Source organism: Cheilinus undulatus, linkage group 1, assembly GCF_018320785.1.
Source record: "Cheilinus undulatus linkage group 1, ASM1832078v1, whole genome shotgun sequence".
NCBI lineage: Eukaryota > Metazoa > Chordata > Actinopteri > Labriformes > Labridae > Cheilinus > Cheilinus undulatus.
The window spans coordinates 39,242,588-39,262,640 of record NC_054865.1 but is presented as its reverse complement, the minus strand read 5'-3'; the positions used below and the strand labels follow the sequence as shown (position 1 = coordinate 39,262,640).

The following is a 20,053-nucleotide window of genomic DNA, read 5'->3' as shown; positions in this document are numbered from 1 at the left end:
GGGGCGATGGAGGGAGGAGAAGGAGGGACGGAGGGAGGGGGGGGGGTGGTGGTGGTGGGGGTAAAGAGTAGGGCTATTTTTGGTCGATAACAAAAATCCAGAGGGTTTGAATGCAAAACATGAATGCATCAGACTAAACAACGAAAAAATAAGCACAGATACACGGATGGATGAAAGAGTATGGAGGCTTTTCCGGACTGTTTTTATGACATGCACCAGCATCAGCAGCTACTCCAGTTCGTGCAGGCTGGAAGCATCACTGCAGCGTCTTAAGTCCCATATTGGGAGCATGATTAGGCACAACGCAACGATTACGCAAATTATGTTGCAGCAGGCAGTGTTCGGAAACTCCAAAAAAGCTGGATCTGGAAAAAAAAAAAAAAATCTCCAAGCACGAAAAAAAAAAAACCGAGTCGTAATAAAATACTCACATGACCTGAAACGAAACGAACATGCACGCGGCATTATTTAATAAAAATGTCTCTAAGTTGTATTTTAAAGGGTAAAGAAAGACACCTAGGAGATATTGGTCACCTGGCTCGGATCACATTTCGGAGTTATTTCGGTCACTGATGCCCACAATGATCACACACTGCCAGGGCGAAGAAGCCTTAGTTTTAAAGCCGAAGTTCTTCACAGAAAAGCCAGTAAAGACGACAGGAACAAAAGAGTGACATGAAAACAATGGATTGTGCTCTTACCTTTACAAGGGGGCTGACAACCACTATGTGCGTGGTTAGATCTCCGCGACCAAGACTTGCATGTCCCAAAGTTTAACGCAGTGTGGGGGGGCTTATAGGTACCGAGAATGAGCTGTGCGAAACACCAGGCGACCCTAACATTTCAACTTTCTCAATGCCTTAGGATAAAAAAGGCACATCTGTTTTTTAAAAAAAAAAAGCACGAGCTCTTTTTATGGCACGCGCTTTTTTCTCTCCTCTGCTCCCTGTTTTAATTCCCTCTTTTTTTTTCCTCCTCTCTTTAGAATCCCGTTTAATTTCCGTTTACAGACCACAGGCTCCCTCAGAATAAGCTTACCAAAAGTTGAAAAAACAATCCCAGGTTTGGCAAAGGGGGGCTGGGGAAAAGAGAGAAAGAGAGTTGGCGTCCACTCGGCGTTTTAGTCCATGCACGACTCCGGTGCCTCTGTCCAACGTGCTGAAAGCATAACACAGCCAGGGGAACTATGAGGGGGCCAAGAAAATATCTATATACTTTTGTTTGAGTGCCCACTTTAAACTGCTTTTTTTTTTTCTTTTTTTTTTTTTTTACTCCGCTGCTTCCCAGCGTCTTGTCACGTGTATTTCCCCCCCTCCTTGCCAAACCAGTCCTGTTAATATTTGATCACATGTTGGTCGGACATTTCCTTCCAGATAACAGCACCTATATCACAAACGCCGGTTCAATTCAGCATATAGTCGCCACAAAACAATAAAACCCTCCACTCTCACGCCAAATTACAACCGCTGCCACTGAGCCCCATTGTTCTTAACAGCTCATGACAAGTGTCACAGGTAAAGTGGCACATGTTGCTTTTCACGGCACAAAAAGAACATACATACATGCATGAAATATAAAGCCCTCACTGGCACAGCACCCCCCAAACACAGTCCTATATCTCATCCACACATTACGCGCAGACACAATGTAATATATCCTTACCTCTCTCACGGTACCGGCATATCCTGAGCCGAGAAATGCCACACAATCTCTTTTCACACAAGCTTTTGTCAACATCAGCCTCATCAGACATGGATGGGTCTCGATACTGAGTTTCTCAAGTAGCCAGTGAGTCCAACCCTTCCAGCAATGCGTTGCCAGACTAAATAGCAAGCACGACTATTTAGTGGTAATCATCCTTCAAATGCTGTGTGTTTCCATTGCTACTTACCATTTTCCCCTACGCTGTCCTGGAGATAGAAGTGTCTTAATATCCACTCACTCCAACAGATGCTGGTAGGTAATGTGTCTTGTTTGAAGTCATCATATGAGAACTTCTGCTGTGCTCAGTAGATCGCCCACCACTTCGCTGACTTATGAATCTAATAACCCTTTGCAATATCGGCGTGCTTAAACTCTCTTAGGCAACACCTTGGTGGCTCTACAGTAAGGACAAATATCAACAAGCCGGGCTTGTCAGAAAAGCTTGTACAGATATACGTAACACCCTCGCCCGGACAACGCCATTAGGGGTCTTACGTGATTGAAATAAGCGACGGCAATCCAAGTTTATATGGAGACTAGATCCTGACTGATGCTTCGTTCACTGCCTCAGATCTTTTAAATCCGCATCGAGCCACAATGACAGAGACATCAAACTTCTGAGACATATCCATATTCACGTGTTTGTGTTATTCACTGTTAACTCCCTCTTTGGCGAAGGGCCATAGGCCCATTACGCACACGCAAAACTGGTCATTTTGATTTTATGAACACGGAACGTGCACATCCAGGTCGCCTTTATTTAACCACAAAACATCACCAGTGCTGCTATGTCTGCCTGTCAAGTTCTTCAGGAACTTGTTGCTGCTCAAAAAAATAAAAACACCCCCTCCGCTTTTTTTTTTTTTTTTTTTTAATTTTGCCTGCTGGACCAAACAATCTCAGGTATACTTACATTGTCAATTTCTGTTAAAGTGCTGCGTTTTTTTCGGGAAGATATCAATCAAAAGTTAATCCACGTCTTCAAGACACCGAGAGAAGCGATCAGAGTGATTAAAGCCAGAGATGGTACTTTTTTTTCGATCAGGAAATATCTGGAAGTTCAAAGGCGAAATCTGTTTTCAGTAAAATTCCATCAGTTGCACTGCCAACACTCAGCCATCTGATTGTTATGCAGTGACGAAGCGCTTTGCTTGCAAGTGGAGCCCCAAATGTACGAAGTAACATGAGTAATAGGTGATATTTGCCTGACTCTTTGCCAGCATCCCAAAACTTTCTCGAGTGTTCTCAGGAAAGTGTCATTCTTGTGGTATAATTGACTTTTTTGTCATAGTTTATGGAAATCACGCAGCATGGGTGGCGCGTTATTGGAACCTGTAGGCGTGCGTCTGCAGAGACAATAGCACCAACAATGTGACAAATTCACAAAACAAAAAAGCTGCTCGTCAAAGTGTTTGAGGCTACTAGATGCCACCCAGACCTCTGAACGTGAATCATGGACTTTAAAGGGAAGCAGCAGCATCCTATCTCCATCACACAGGTGCTGAAAAATGGCACAGATTGGACTATTGAATCTCCAAGTTTAGGACTTCAAAGAAAAAAAATCTGTGTTGTCAGTGCCACTTGTCAATATTGTACCAGCAAACTTCTGACACATTCAAAAGTCTATTCTTGGCAGACACATTTGAGTCTAATTTGGTCTGACTACGCATGTACTCAGTCTTGATGCTTGCAGAGGTGTCCAAAAAACAAACGAAAAAGAACCCCAAACTTCTTTTCTTTGCAGTTTTTGTCCACACATTTCTGTCTCGAAAACACAAGATGGCATAATCAGATTAGATAAAAACCCTATAGCCATTATTTGCTGAGGAAGAAGTACTTTTTTTCATGGACAGTACTGGCAACAAGTGCTGCACTTCAGAGTCACACAGCTTATTATCCTTGAACTCAATCCTCTCTAATTGTAGGCTTTTTCACACTAGGCTCCTTGTTACAGGCGACTAATAAAGGGAGTGACGTAAAAAGAGAGGTAACACGTTATCAGCTCGGTGTGGACAGCCTGCTGCGGATGAACAATCTCCTTCATTCTCTTCCCATGATTAGATGATTAGGATGCATGTGTCCCATCACCTCTCAGGCTCCTACCATCATCCTACTCTTGGTCCTTTTTGATTCCTGACGTGGTAACTTGACCTGCTCCTACTAGTGATGTTGTTAACACTTCCTCTGCTCCCACAGCTTTATTTTTTTTTCTCAGCAGACTCTGTTACTGACTCATGCTCGTCCCTTTTCCACTATCCATGCCCTCCCCCGCACTCTTCACCACAATATCTTATGGCTAAGTCTGAGGTCATAGATCAATCACTTCATCCCCTGGGCTGCATACGACTGCATGGCATTTTGCTCCATGGTCTGCCAAGATACTTCACCTCTTTTGAGCTCACCCTTGCAACTTTCAAGTGTTGGAGTAGAATGCATTTTGGCAGAGGGAGTGTTATCAAAATGGGAAGCCAACAAGCAGCACTGTGGGATAAACATGGAGACGAATGTGCACATTACACCTCTTTGTAGCCTGCAAAGAAAGCCTGTATAGTGTTAATAATCGCAGTAAAGCAGCAAAGAAGATATACAGTCATGGACGAAAGTACTGGCACCCTTGGAATTTTCCCAGAAAATACACCATTTCTCCCAGAAATTGTTGCAATTAGAAATGTTTTTGGTACATGTTTATTTCTTTGATGTGCATTGGAACAACACAAAAAAAAACAGAAGAAAAAAAGCCAAAATTGACATAATTTTACACAAAACTCAAAAATGGGCCAGACAAAACTAGTTACACCCTTTCTAAAACTGTGGGTAAATCATTTTATTTCAAGCATGTTCATTTAAACTCACCTGTGGCAGTAACAGGTGCCGGCACTATAAAAATCACACCTGAAGCCGGTTAGAACGTATAAAAGTTGACTCAACCTTTGTGTTGTGTGCCTGTGTGTGTCACGCCAAGAATGGAGAAGAGAAAGAAGAGCCGAGAATTGTCTGAGGACTTGAGAAGCAAAATTGTGGAAAAATATTAGCAATCTCAAGGTTACAAGACCATCTCCAGAGATCTTGAAATTCCTTTGTCCACTGTGCGTAATATAATCAAGAAGTTTATAACCCATGGCACTGTGGCTAATCTCCCTGGATGTGGATGGAAGAGAAAAATTGACAAATGAATGCAACGCAGGATAGTTGGAATGGTGGATAAACATCCTCAGTCAACTTCCACACAAATTAGGGCTGTCCTGCAGACTCAGGGTGCAAGAGTGTCAGCTCAGACCATACGTTGTAATCTGAATTAGATGAAGCGCTATGCCAGGAGACTGGAGTTTGCAAAAATATACCTGAGTAAGCCTCAATCCTTCTGGGAGAACATTTTGTGGACAGATGAGACTAAGGTAGAGCTTTTCGAAAAAGAACATCATTATGTTTACTGAAAACAGAATGAGGCCTACAGAGAAAAGAACACAGTACCTACAGTCAAACATGGTGGAGGTTCAAGGATGTTTTGGGGTTGTTTTGCTGCCTCTGGCACTGGTTGCCTTGACTTTGTGCAAGGAATTGTAAAACCTGGAGACTATCAAAAGATTTTAGGCCACAATTTAAGGCCTAGTGTCAGAAAACTAGGTCTGTATCAGAGGTCATGGGTGTTCCAGCAGGACAATGACCTAAAACACACCTCAAGAAGCCCCAAGAAATGGTTGGAGACAAAGTGCTGGAGAGTTCTGAAGTGGCCAGCAATGAGTCAGGTCTAAATCCCATTGAACACCTATAGAGAGATCTCAAAATTGCTGTTGCAAAAAGGCACCCTTCAAATCTTAGAGACCTCAGGCAGTTTGCAAAAGAAGAGTGGTCCAAAATTCCAGTTGAGAGGTGTAAGAAGCTTGTTGATGGTTAAAGGAAGAGATTGGTTTCAGTTATTTTTTTCCCAAGGGTGTGCAACCAAATATTAAGTTGAGGGTGCCAATAATTTTGTCTGGCCCATTTTTTGAGTTTTGTGTAAAATTATGTAAATGTTGGCTTTTTTCTTCTGTTTTGTTGTGTTGTTCCAGTGCACATTAAGGAAATAAACATGTTTGTACCAAAACATTTGTAACTGCAACAATTTCTGGGAGAAATGGTGTATTTTCTGGAAAAATTCCAGGGGTGCCAACACTTTCGTTAGTGACTGCATGATGATAGAAGAAACGCAGGAAGAGTTATAGCACTAGTTTGCCCATTACCATTTGTTACTGTCTTTACTTCCACACCACTGTTCCTATTCAAATATGAAAATGAACCCTTGCTCCACCTTCTCAGAAGTACAAAACAAATCAGCACATAAGTATTGTTAAAACCATTTCTAATGCTGCAGTTATTACACACCCCTGTTTACATCCGCTAATCACATTCGGGCCCTGTCTAGTCTCAGGAATCATTACGAAAATGTAGAGGGCCAGCCTAAAATTTTGAGTCCATCAGCACTTTCCTCCCCCTCGCCGTAATGACAACTATTAAGCGAGGATGGATCCAGTCGGGGCTACGTGTATCATTACTCTGTCTCAATCTTTGTTCCATAAATATTGATAACAAGAGCCCCCACGTCATGAGTTACTAGTACCTGCGGTTAAAAATAGAAGGCCGGCTGATGGCAGGTTATCTCTTACTGTCAGATCCCTGTTCGTCTCTACCTCTTTGTATCTACAGGATGTTGAGCTGTGGGACAAACAGAGCAGACAAAACAACAAATACTCTGATTACACACTACAATACTTCAAGCCTCCTCTATTCAAACAAATCATACTGTGCAGATAAACCCAACCATATCTGTAAGGGTTAATTTCTTCACATACAAAAAACAGTTTTTCTCTGTCTTTTCTAAAGCTGAAGCAGTCAGAATTTCTAAATCCAGTCACCCTGTTGACAATGTGTTTCATGCTGTACATCTGTCTTTCTGTCATACGGCTTCATAATATTTCTGTAGAGTGTGGAATTAATTATCAGGCTCGGTCGGTGACTCAGAGCTCAGGTCTTCAGAAAGTAATGCAGCCCCGTAAATAATCACCCCTACTGCCACCATACTTCACACTGATGGCGAGCCCTGCAGTTTGTGCTAATTTCGCCGTTCTATGTATAGAGTGACGGACAGTGTCGGGATAGATGATATTTGGGTTGCCCCGGTGGCTTGGCAGGCTGAAATTGGACTCAATGTGTTGCTGTGATATTGAGGGTTTCACTCTGGCTTCGCTGCATATGGTGTCATCCGTCTTCCCCCAAGACCATCTTTTACCAGTTAAACACCTGGTGACTATGTAAACTCTGTCTCTAGCGCCCGAGGGGAGAAATCTGGCAGCTCTGGATGAGACATATAAGAGCACTGATATCCTAACCCTGAATAACCTGCGTCTGCTTCACAGTTAGGTGTGGAGGATGCTGCCTGTCTGCCATTAGCTTTAGAACGGCCATGGAGTAACAGGTTATCTGGTGCCTTGTATCTGGACTGCTCAGCCTCCAGTGGTAGAGCTAGACTTTTTTTTTCATTAGGGTGGCCTTACCGGAGTGGTGACTCATGTAAGGGTGGCCTGAGAGTATGCACACATACAAGAATAAATGGCATTTTTATCCTTACTGATTTCACTCAGTGTGTCTAGATCATAACCTCACACACCAGATAAACTTTCATATCTCTATTGAATGCATGTCTTTCACATTCATCTGGGAAAGGTCCCATAGTAAGTGTTTGGGAAGGGCAGACTTTTCAAAAAAAATTCTCTGAAAGTGACTGGAGGAAAGTGTCTGTCACATTCATGAAGAGCCAATCAGGGCGACAAGACAAACTGACGTTTTGCACATGCAATACTCTTGAGCTGACAGTTAAACACTGCCATAGATTGTTAATGGCAGAACTTCTTGGTAAAAAAATTTAAAAATAAATAAAAATAAATGACAAGGCCGGTCAGGAGACTTGCATAAATGCCTTCTATGCCAAAACAAGCTTTCGGTTAGACTCTTTGCTCTTGTTTAAAAAGAAATACGGTCCAGTTCCGATTAAACTGCAGATTTTCTACAGCTACATCCAAGCTAATAGCTATGGCAGCAGCAGCCATTGGATACAACAGCAAACCTCCCATTACGATGGCAAACCCATGCCGAAGGCTGGGAGAAGAGCAAAAACATCTTTTCCATCATAAAAAGCTTTCAGTGTTTCTCTTTTCCTTTGTTTCAATAAAGAAATGTTGTCCAGTTCTGAAAAAACTGCTGCTGTGGCTTAGTCCAAGCTAATCCTTCCACTAGCAGCCATTGTACACAACCACTCACAACAACTAACACTCCCCCCTCTCACAAACTCATGCCAAAGCAGTCACAGGAGAGCAAAAACATCTTTCACATCAAGAAAAGATTTTGGTGTTATTACTTTTTATTTCATACAGAAATATGGTAAAATTGATGCTACACTAGAGCTATATCCAAGGTAGTCACTGCACTAGCAATAGCCATTGCAGTTGACTAGTAGAACTAAACCCTGCCCATGGCGACTGTCTTGTTCTTAAACGGTGCTGATTGGTCCGAACAGTGTGCGGTTTGGCACAAACATTGTGGATTGGAGCTATTCAAGATCAAGATTTCAATTCATTCAAGATTTGCCTGATGACAGACATGGAGTCTGGCAAATACATCAGCTTTGCAAGGTTATCTAAATCAGTGGTTCTCAACTGACAGGCCAGGACCTAGAAGTGTAGAATGGAGCTGTTTTTAGTGGGTCACAAATGTGTGTAAATATTGTGATGATGTTATGATACTATGATGTACGTCAGTTGTTCCTGGCCTTTTTTCCTTGGAGCCCCCCTACTTGTATCTAAGAAAAGCCGAGCCCTCCGAAGACCCACCAAATAAAAAAGTGACAGATTGCTGTCAAAACTCAACATCAATTTTAATGGTAACAGGGACAAAACCCTCAGTCTGGCTGTAGACTGTTCATCTCAGACGGCCACTCTCATAGACTGTAGCCAGACCCCTCTCAAGAAAATAAGTCTAGATATGTATCATCATCTAGCAGTTAAGGTAATATGTCACAAACCAACAATGCAGTTCTCACATTTTTACAGTAGATACAACAAAGAATAGTCTTACCAAGTGTAAAGAAGGGGATTTAATTCCATTACTGGCTACATTTAACCTGAGCAAAAATTAGTGGTAGAATATGGAGAAGTTTCAGTGATTGTTTCAGTTCAGTTATCAAATTTGTACCTTTTTTTGGTATATGGCATATTTAAGATTAACAAGATTAAATGCGGTCTTCAAAGGCCCCCTTGAGCAGGTATTCCCCAAAAAGCCCCCCCCCCCCATGTGGCCATGCAACACTTATTTCAAGTCAGCTTAGCAGAAATGACAGTTTAAACTACGAAAGCAAATGCACCACGTTGAAATGCAAAGTCAGCTACAAGAAGCCCAAAACAAAGCCCAAAAAGTTGATTCAAGTTTAAGTCTTGCCCGACAAGGCCAGTCATAATTAACCTTAAAAGTCTGAACTATGATTGGCCTTGTCAAGCAAGACTTAAACTAAATCACACCAACAAGTAGGTGAACATAAAGAAACTATAGAAAATGATACAGATTGTATTTAAAAAGTGTAGTTTCTATGAGAACTGGAGAAATATCGAATCCAAATTAGACCAAGATCAAACATCGCTCCAGAACCGTGACTCATTCATGATCAAAATGAATGCAATGCAATTTAATTCTGCAGCACTAAGATGAGATTGTGTGTGAGTGATTGTGTTGGCTCCAAAGTGTATGGAGTGGTACGAATTTGAATAGATGTATTTGCATCTTGTTGCTTAGCCAAAGGCATTATTGGTTCCCAGTGGTAGTGACCTGAAATTTTGCATGCACGACGACGCTGCAAATGGTAACCCCTTTATGATCAGCCAAATATTGCACAGTGGAAGCACCCAGCACTGACCTTCATCGCAGCGCATGTATATATCACACACGTTGGCAGAGATGTTCACATTTCACGACTTTCTCTTCTTCACAGTTTTCTGCTGAATCCTAAAAGGGAAAGAGAAATGAGGACATCTAGTTAAGTTTGTGAGTGTTGAGCTGATTGCTTGGACCAGCTTGGTGATTTTTGTCAATTGTGGGTCCTCACTGTCCTGAGAATCCACACACCATAAGGTACTGACTAGCTAAAAACCAAGTGTTTTGATTTTATCTTTAGAGATGCATGGAGTTCAATCCACAGTGCAGCAACATGCACACTCAGGAGGGTAGGTGGTGGATTGCGAGTTCAGATATTCATTAGGGTGACTCAGTCTGACACCAGCAAACTGAGGCAGCACAGGCTGTTGACCTTGTATTGGATTTCTTAGATGGGCATTGAGCCTTTTAAAAAAAACTTATCTTAATTTGAATAAGAAAACACAAGCTTTCTCAGATTTTTGGAACAGAAAGTCACAGCATAAGTTTTCAGTGTAAACAAACTTGAATAATACAGTAAAACATCCTCAGCATCCCGCTACATCAGCATGACTGTGGCTTCAAAACAAAACAGTTTTCAATGTTTTATGTAAAAGACCTATTTCCTGACCCCCTGTACTAAAAATTCCTATGTGATGATTATAATCTTTATCTGCTTAAGCACTTGTGGGAGCCCAGGAATGGGTGGTTCAAGAGTTTGAGCTCTTTTACAGTGATCGACCGATTAAAAAACAGTAGCAGTCTGATATAAAAGACAGTGGCAGAGGCCATGCAGAGGAGATAAAGGCTTGTGACTCGGACGCTGATGATTTTAAATCCCCTGACTGACTGATGAAAGTTGTGTAAGGAAGTATCACTGAGCCCTGCAACTTTGAGTGCTGTTACACAGAGGCACTGTAGTCCTGCTGTTGGGTAAAAGAAGTATAAGACAGAAGGATGAAACTAAACCTAGTACAAAAAGTAAGGAAATTTGTGTTTGGTAGGTTATTTCTTTGTTGTAACAATGTTTCTTGCATATATACTGTTGGAAAGCCTGTTTATTACCCTTTTAAATGGTACCACATTTGTAAGGAACAGGCATTTGTGGGATGAGCAGCAGAGCCTAGTATGTGGGTTGCACCCATGAAAATTTGCCTAATCTTCCCTGCCAATGCCAAACTGCTTGATCTACCAAACACAAATTTCCTTACTTTGTGCTAAGTTTATAAGGCTCCCAACTGTGACCAGTAAATTAGTCCCCCACATATTTTGGTCTTCTTCTTGGTCATAAAACCTTAAAGCACAAAACTTTTATCTCAGGGTTTAGTTTCTCTAAAGTGTCCTTTTTATTTTACTCAACTAAAGAGCAGGGCCGAGTAGGAGAACACGACTGCAAGCCATCCAGAGGGAGAACAAGCCTTGCCCAATAGTGGAATCCAACATCCAAGCATGTACAGTGCATTCAGAAGGTATTCAGACCCCCCCTTCCCCTTTCTCAGTTTTGTTATATTGCAGCCTGATGCTGCAGTAAAAAAAATCCTTTTACTCAAATTAATCTACACTCAGTACCCCATAATGACAAAGTGAATACAGAATTTTAGGTTTTCTTTTTGCAAATTTATTAAAAATAAAAAACTTAAATTTCACATTGACAGGTAGCTCCTATTTTTCTCCATCATGGCTGAGCTGTTTCTACAACTTAATCCTGACCTAAATATCAGGTTTTTGCAAAGATTCTGAATACTTATGTCGATGTATTATTTCAGTTTTTTTTTTTAAATTTTCAATACATTTGTAAAAATGTCCAAAATTTGTTGTTATGGGGTACTAAGTTCAGATTAATGCCTTAACTAATACTTTTCTGATCATAGAGGTGGGGGGGTTGTTTCCCTGCCTCCAACTGCGAGACGATGCTGACTTCTTACTGCCTACTTCGATGATGTATAGGAGAATTAATAACCCCCTTTTTTTGTGGCAATTTGTCGATAATAGGCAGCGGTGCCCTAAATTTATTTTTCGGTTTGAATAATTATCAAGATTTACTAAAATAATATGCCATATTTAAGACTTAATACTTGCACTTGAAAGAAAATACTCATGAGGAAAATGTTTACAGTGCTAATAAAGCAACTGAAAAGAAGGGTCATGCCCTTCTTTTAGTATCCACAGTAGTTGATCAGAAATGAAGGTTTAAGGCAATCACATCTTGGCCTCACTTTAGAAATTAAGAGACTAAATTTATTTTTCATGTAGACCCTGGCTTATTAAAAAAGTCAATACTTAGTTAAACTCTCAGATGTTACTATTAATAGCCTTAGGCTTTAGCTACTCTATGCCAGCCAAGAAATGTTTTTCTACCTGCTTGTCCTGAATGGCAAATGACCTAACCCCAGTTTTATCCACTTAGTCAATTTTGCTGGGTCAGAAAAGCTTGATAGAAGAAACAAGTGCACTCAAACTGTAGTCAGCTTTACAGTTGTTCAAACTGCTGTCCTCATGGCTTGACTCTTCAAGCAATATATGCTTGATGCACAAAAATACTGACAAAGAAAACCAACTTTCTGATGCCTCCATGCCAGTAAAAGCAGAGGCTGGAGGTGTTATGACATGGCTCATCTGTGTGGACATGCACTCCTTTGTCTGTCTGGGGCATTTTTTTGAACAAGATGAGAAATGGCCCGCCACATCGTTCTGTAGCTCACATGCTGTGCGGGTACAACAACAGGAATCAGTGTAATCAAGCTGATTTTGATGCTGTTGCTTAATTCAAGTATAAGCTGTTACAACTGTAGGAATCAAGGATTTAGGGGCGCAGATGGCCTAGTGGTTATGCATGCCCATGTACATGGCAGCACGGGTTTGGGGCCCAATACCCTTGGGTTGGGTTTGTTGTAAGTGCTTTATCATAATTGTAGATAGTAAGAGTCAACCACCTGAAATCTCTGGTGCCATCAAAGTGGGCCCCGGAGCCCAGGTTGAGAGCCAATGACGTGGACATTTCAGTTAAAATGTTTAAAATAGAAAGAAACATGTCAGGTGATGTTATTTCCCCTTATCTGAACTGCATGCCCCCAACTCTCCATTAACTTTATCTGTACAATAAAGTCAAACACGATTCCCCATTACAGTTGACAGACAGACAGTAGGCCCAAAATTTAAAATAAAGGGCTTAAAGGGAATAAAAGCTTTGCAGTGAATGGTGAGGGAATTGTTAAGGATAATACAAAGGAGTGGGATTTCTCATGCATTTGTCTGCGAGGGATATCCCAGCCAAAGTTTCTCTATACATCAAAGGACCGCCGCAAATAAAAGCACACTTGTCAGGGGCGAACAAACTGCCTCCTTTGTGCCTTCTTCCAGCCAAATTCAGGCACACAAAGCCTTTAGATGTACAACACTGCAAAGAAGACATACTATTCAGATGACATGCTTTGCTCTCTGGTGGTTTGCTGTGTGCTTTTGTCTGCCCTGACCAGGACAGATATATAATATCACTGGATCAAAATCCTTTCAGTGCCTTTTACTCCCTGTTAAAGACTCCCATTACACTCCCTCCCCCATACACTCCACTATTCTTTCTTTTCTTAAACAAAGTAAACTTGATGCAGCCAGATAACACTTGCAGCCCTCAGGCCTAATGCCTAAAAATGAGTCTCAAGTTCATTCAGGTTTTTTTTTTTTTTTTCCAGCAGACAGCCTTGTACAAACTGTGGTCAGACAGACTGGACACGTTTAACTGTCGCTTCAGGAAATCTTTGCCCATTTGCCAATTCTTTAACATCTGCCATTCATAGATCTTACAGTCTTGTGAAATGTCATGGATAACATTTATAAAGTTGGTCCAGGCCAAGGAGAAAAGAGATTTTTAACACCTACACACCCACATACTCTGACACGACTCAGTTACACAAACATACACCTGTCTCTCATACAACTCCTTTTAGCCTCTCTGTGAGCAAACTTATGTCACGTTTATATGACAAAGATCCAGTGAAAGCAGAACTGTTTTATTTTGAAAAGGTTTTGCATTTAGAGGGTGTTTTGATAACAACTGCCATACACAGAGATCTGAAAAAAAAATGTTTGAAACACTAGCAGTAGTTGGCAATGTGAAACACATGTGCATGTTCTTCAAAAAGGATGAGTTGTGAACACACAAAATCAGCTAAAGCACAAACATTGTGTGGATAGATGATGACCTGGGGCTGCTATACATTCTGCTATTTCATATTGGAGGCAGTGTAAGAGTATGGATTCTCCACTACTGTAGATGTTATGGTAGTTAAACACCACTGAAGGTAAGCTCTGACTAGATCTTTTGTTGTTTTAGAGTTTAATTCATTGTCAGTGTGCTGTATGAGGGTCTAATCTGACAAACATGTACAAACTGAAAATTAATAACTCCATTTTCAATGTAAAATTACAGTATTGTGCATAGGTTTTAGGCATGTTTGGGCCAAAAACTGAGGCTGCAGTGAGGCATAGATGTGGTGACTAAGTGTCTGAGGGCACCATCGGGCTTATATTACTGGGGGCATGGGAAATAATCTGTTGAAAAAAAATAACAAAGTCCACAGGGCGGAGAAAAGGTGGATGTGGTGAGAAAGCATGGGCTACGGTACTGTCTTGGCCCTGGTTGAGCTGTTGATGTCCAAAGGGCCCTTAAACCACCGGTGGTCTCTGAGTGAATTACCAGGGATGAAAAGGCCTTTGGCCAAAGCTAACATAGCTACGCTAGCTATGCAATTAACGTTTCTATATATGCCAAGCTTAGCTATGTTAGCTTTAGCAAATGAAGCTAAAGTGAACATAGCTATGTAGGTAAAGTATCTATGTAGCTTACAATGCTGCGTTGTTAGATTAGCTTTAGCTTTGTCAGCTTCATGAGCTACATTAGCTAAGTAACTATGATCTATAGCTAAGTCAGTTTTAGTAAGGTGAGCTTTGGCAAACAAAGCTCAAGCTATTGTAGCTACATAGATAATGTATCTATGTAGATTACGCAGCTGCTTTGTGAGCTTAGCTTTAGCTACATTAACTATTAAGCTTTTCTATATACACAGCCTATGCATCTTATGGAGCTTTGTAAGCTATGCTTGCTGTGTCAGAGTGTTTTCATGGAAGAAAAGTTTTTTTCATGGTAGCAGACTTTTTACTCTGATTTATAAATTGTTTTGTAATCAGGTTTTGCTGGTCAGGTTTTTAACTTTTAACTTTTTGTATCCTCACCAGTACCTTAACCCTACCCTTACCCTAACCCTAAACTGAAGTTTAATCTGATAGTTTTAGCATGTATTTCTGTTCTGAGATATATGGTGTCTCATATGAACGGTTCATGATAGTGGCCATCAGAGATGAATGGTCTGCAGCAAATGCCTTGAAAATAACCTTTCAAGCCCGAAGCTGTTTTTAACCATTTTGTCTCGCCAAGACTTATTGTCTTACAAAGCTTGCAAAACATCTACCCCATGGTGCAAGGGCAAGCTCTTCATATCCTTTTTTTCCAAGGAGAACCTGGGCTTTAACAATATGTGTGCTGCAGCAATGGCACTTTAACTCAAAAAGTTAAAGTTAAAAAGTTAAAGTTATTATTATTCAAAGCAGGTCAAGTCTGCAGTGGCAAAGAGGACCACATCACATTCTCTCTGTCTATTATGAGCTACTCAGGCTGTCTCTGTCATGATCTAAGCGTTAAGGCATGCACAGTGTGACACAGCATGACGTGACAATGGAAGAGCCTGCCATTGGTTGACAGCCTCTCAAAGCATTCGGGGAAAACAATATGGGGTTGAGCATTAGCCGCTAGTGGCTGAAATGATCAAAAATTGATTAAAAATCGATTAATAGATGTTTAAGATTGGGTTTACTGGTGTATATTTCATTTTTAATGCCCCTGAAAAAAAATCACCTAAGTTCTGGGCTTGCTAGAAAAACTTTCTTAAGGAATTTGAAGGCATGATTAGTGCCAATGGAACGGCACAACAGCTAGCTTCAAGAGGAAAGAAAAGAAAGAGGTTACGATTTACAGTTCAAAAGTTATTCAAGTTTTATAAACTGTGTCACTTCCAGTTGTGTGCAACAATGCTAGTCTGAGAGTATTAAGAAGAATATGATTTGTGAACAGTAAGGGGTATGGCTGATGTGAAAGCCAACATTTTGTTTGTCAGGACGTTTAAGACCAGCCTCAGCTCTGTCTCTTTGTGTGTGTCTAAGCTGATCAAAAGCTAGCTTGAGAAAGCGTTTTCCAAATGGCAGCCATCATGCCTTCTTCAGTTACCAAAAACATGATCTTTGGTTTACACATTAATTCTTCTTTACTTCACATGAAAGTATTACCAGGTGGAAAAGTCCAGGTGAAGTTGAGGTAAAGAATTTGGCTGGTTGTGTTCACACATGCAGCTCACCCAGAAAATTTTTATAAAAGCAATATAAGGATATCTTAAAAAATCCTAAAAACAACACCAGTATGTGGGTCAAGACCCTAAAGAACTCAAGAAATGAGAGTCTAGAAAAGTTTGCATATCACATGCTGTGTGTTGGCTGTGTCTGGATATCATTAGTGCCTGCTCCACTAACTGAGCTAAACTGGCACCCATTAATGACAAAGATTAAAATAAAATTCCACAAACTACCTTTGCGGTTATATGGAAAAGATTTCAACTCATCGCCAGGAAATACTTGATTACAAAAATTATGTTTCTAAAAATCAATACTACAGTCATAGAAAATTCCTAGTTAAGGAATATAAGGAATGAAGCTGAATTAAAATGAACTGATCTGTCCATATAATGAACAATAATAAATGAAATACAACTGTCAATATAACAGTCATTAGCAATGTTTTTTCTTTCTTTTGAGGTATTTATCCTTCCTGGCAATCATAGATCTTTTCATTGTGATGACATGTTTACCAAAGGAAGTAATTTCAGAGGTACGGCTGATTATTGATTAGCTGCAAATATTGCATATGACAGGAAAAGGGAGTCCTTTATAATGGCAATGTGTGTATGTGTTTGGCTCGGAAATAAAAGTCTAATTTCAGTGGATTTCAATGACGCCATGTGCTATTTTTGCTTTTCTTTTTTTTTTCTTTTTTTTTTTTTTTACATTTGAGAAAAACGTCAAGGCACACCTGAGCTCACTCAGAGGCACAATGGCGAGAACCACTGCTTCACTCAGCCTTAAGAGATTTCAGTGTTTGAATAAAGCAAATCTCTGAGTGAATGCAATGACTCATCACCAGGGTCATTTGCCTTTCACTGCAAATGAGTGTGGGTGTCTGACTAACTTGCAGTTATAAGCTGGATATTGTTTTTTAATCACTGAAGAGAGAGGGAGAAGAAGGGTTTGAGAGAGTCCTCGTAGATGTGTTTGTATGTATGTTAAGTTTGAGAGAGTGTCAGAGTGTGTGGATGTGTTCTGTGTGTGTCAAAGTGACAAAGATGGAGGGCCATCATGCATTGTGCGACCGGAACCATGAATGTAATTTTTATCACACAAGCTTTTTGGCAGCTGCCTGTCGTCTGACAGAGAAACTCTCTGTGTGACATCAGTCTCTCCTACACATATACGAGGGAGGAATAGTGGGAGGGGATATGACAAGTGCACTTGGTTAAGCATTCTGCATGATTTCTTAAAGTTCATACACTTTGTAAAATCTGGTTTTATGAGAAAAACTTTGCATCTCTTCAAGGCAGGTATGCATTTTTGCAGGTTTTTAAAGGCCATTGTATCCAGGAGAGAATATAATGAAAATACTAAATTCAGAATCCCAGCCCACATGCAGCGGATACATATCCATGGTAACAGTTTATTTGACATTGCATTAGCATGAAAATTGACAGGATTTTATATTAAATGTTTATCACTGTCATTGTCATTGTTAGTAAGTCATTTAAAGATGTAATCAATGCTGAGCAGATGCTGGTACATCACCTATAATCTGTATTTGTTTAAGGTACAATATGTAGAAATTTTCATCTGAAATGTCTTTATCAATTTAAAAAAAAAAGACTACTTCTGTGTTATGTATAACTTTTTTTTTAAGTGCTTGCATTACCCCAAATTTTCCAACAGCTTTCACAAACAGAAATTGATATTTCAAATCTAGAGATTATAGCTTTTGCTAGTTTCCATCTCCTGTCCCTAGTTAGGCTTTTATTCTTGGTGTTCAAGTTGTATCATTGCATTTCTTGTCATGTAAACTGTCATTACAGAGATGCCATGACACACTGGATCTTATGGCTTCTGGAGGCTGCTGTTGTATTGCTGTATTTCATTCATGATTTTTTTGCTCACGTATGGATGGACCACAATAATTCTCTGTCACTGGCAGTACAATCTATGATTCAATATTAATAACACCGTAGTCTATTCCAGTGGATCTAAACTGGTCTCGTGTTGGACCTACCACCACCTCCTTAATGGCAAATTACAACTCAAGGATGGAGCTTTATCCTTCAAAATAAAATCCCATCATAGAGTTTTTCAAGACAGTCTGGCTGCAGACCGTGCATTTCTGACAGCCACTCTCATGGACTGCTCATCTGAGACGCCCTTGCTGTCAGAATGGAAGTGTTGTATTTGCTTAGATCTTTTTTTTCCCAATTCCATTAATTTGGTATAGAGCCCCCATAGAAGTAGTTACATAAATGTTGGCTTGCTTTAACTTTCTTAACTTTAGCTAAAGCTTACGGCAAAGCTTAACTACATAATTATCATTACTACAAAAGCCAATGCAGCTAAGTTAGCTTCAACGGGACCTTTAGCAAACAAAGCTAAAGATAACATAGCTGCATAGATAATACAGCTTACACACAGTAAATGATTTTTGAGTTCAGATTTATCTCTGTAGCCACGTTCGCCACGTAGGCCCATGATCTGTGTAGCTTATGCATCTAATGGAGCTACACAAACTATGTTTGCTGCATTTGAATGGAGGACAAGCATTTTTCCTGTGAGCAGACAGTTTACTCAGCTTCATTAAACGTTTTGCAGGTCAGGCTTTTAACTTTTAATCTTTGGTACCTAACTGAAACCTCAACCCTCACTCTAAAGCTTTATTTATGCTTCTGCATCGCGTTGATGGCGTAGCTACATGTAGCCTTCTGCGTCCAAAAAAATCCTAACTACGCATCATGGGAATGTGGACCTCAAGGGCTGTGATTGGTCCACTCAAAACATCACCCGTTCTCAGCCTCGACTCAATTAGTGGTCATACAGACCACCTCGGCAAACGTCTTCCCTGTCGCCTGAGCTTCAACATTTGCAACAAAAAAATTTATTCATCAATATCGATGAGCTCCAACTCCAAACACACCCGCTCCACCTCGGTTGCCATATTTTACTGGGACCCGAAGACAGGGTCCAAAACTAACACTCGCCACTTGCCAGTTACGGGTAGATTTTGTCTCTGGCTGGTGAATTTTTAAGACCACTCGCCACTCTGGTGAGTTTTTTTTTTACTAGCAAAAAATTCATGTTTTTCTTACTGGAGAACAATGCTGGCATCAGCTGGTTTCCTGGCAGAGTAATGTGTATTTCAGGCCCAGATGATCTGTGGTCACATAAGTGCGTCAGTCATGACGTCATTCACAGCGTGCCGAGGTGGATAGCTGGTTGTTACCGTACCCGTACCTCCTTGCTTGTAGAAGAAGAAGTAGTAAGAAAAAAGAAGAATAAGAAGAAGTAGGAAAAAAATAACATGTGGCGATGCTGGCCAGGTACTGCGGAGCCTCCTGCAAGAAAAACAAAATACTACACCAAAAGAACCTGCTGAGGCTGAGATTTTAACAACCGGCGACCAAAAGACAGAGGTTAATGTTGCTGCTGCTGCTGCTGCTCCTGCTCCCACTGCCACCGCCGCCACCCCCCAGTCTCATCCACCAGCAGCTAGGCGTTTCTTGGAGAGATGGTGATGTCCATCATTGGTCAGACATTCATGTTTATACAGGGCTGTTGCAGTCTGGTCGAGCTAAAATCTTATGTCTCAACTGTCCAAAGATGACTGAAGTCAGTGATTCAAGTAAAATTCCCAAGTGAAAGATTCTTTTTGCACTGTAGTAAGAATACTACAGAATTTATTAACCCAAATATTACACTTAACTTTTGAAACAGTCATTCATATTTTAGCATACATTATTGCTAGTATTAGTGCTATACTATTAAAAATATTGATTGAGAATCGCATACAAGACCCAAATGACATGTTAAATAATACTGATAGAAAATTACAACACTTAAAAGCAATTTTTATTTGGTTGGCTGGTAAAATATCTGCCTGTCTGGTAAAAAATTTCCTGGCTGGTAAGTGAAAAAGTTAGTTTTGGACCCTGCCCGAAGATAAACAAGGATTCGGATGTGACCCCTCTGAAACCACACACACACACAGCCACGCCCCTTTAGCTCGTGGCGG

At 40.6% G+C, this 20,053-nt stretch overlaps 1 protein-coding gene across 2 annotated transcripts in view; it reads right to left on the bottom strand.

Moving 5' to 3' along the window:
* Positions 1 to 19,184, bottom strand: part of bdnf (brain-derived neurotrophic factor) — a 30,927-nt gene extending 11,743 nt beyond the window's left edge. The window contains exons 1-2 of one of the 2 annotated variants that reach the window (XM_041791649.1): positions 19,131 to 19,184; positions 9,644 to 9,732 (exon numbers count right to left, since the gene is read on the bottom strand). In XM_041791649.1, the coding sequence (XP_041647583.1) occupies positions 9,644 to 9,649 (6 nt within the window). In that variant the 5' untranslated portion in view covers positions 9,650 to 9,732; positions 19,131 to 19,184. Of the gene's footprint in view, positions 1 to 1,891; positions 1,985 to 9,643; positions 9,733 to 19,130 lie in introns of those variants that run through there. The other variant, XM_041791658.1, reaches the window with a different exon arrangement.
* Between the last annotated feature and the right edge of the window lie 869 nt (positions 19,185 to 20,053).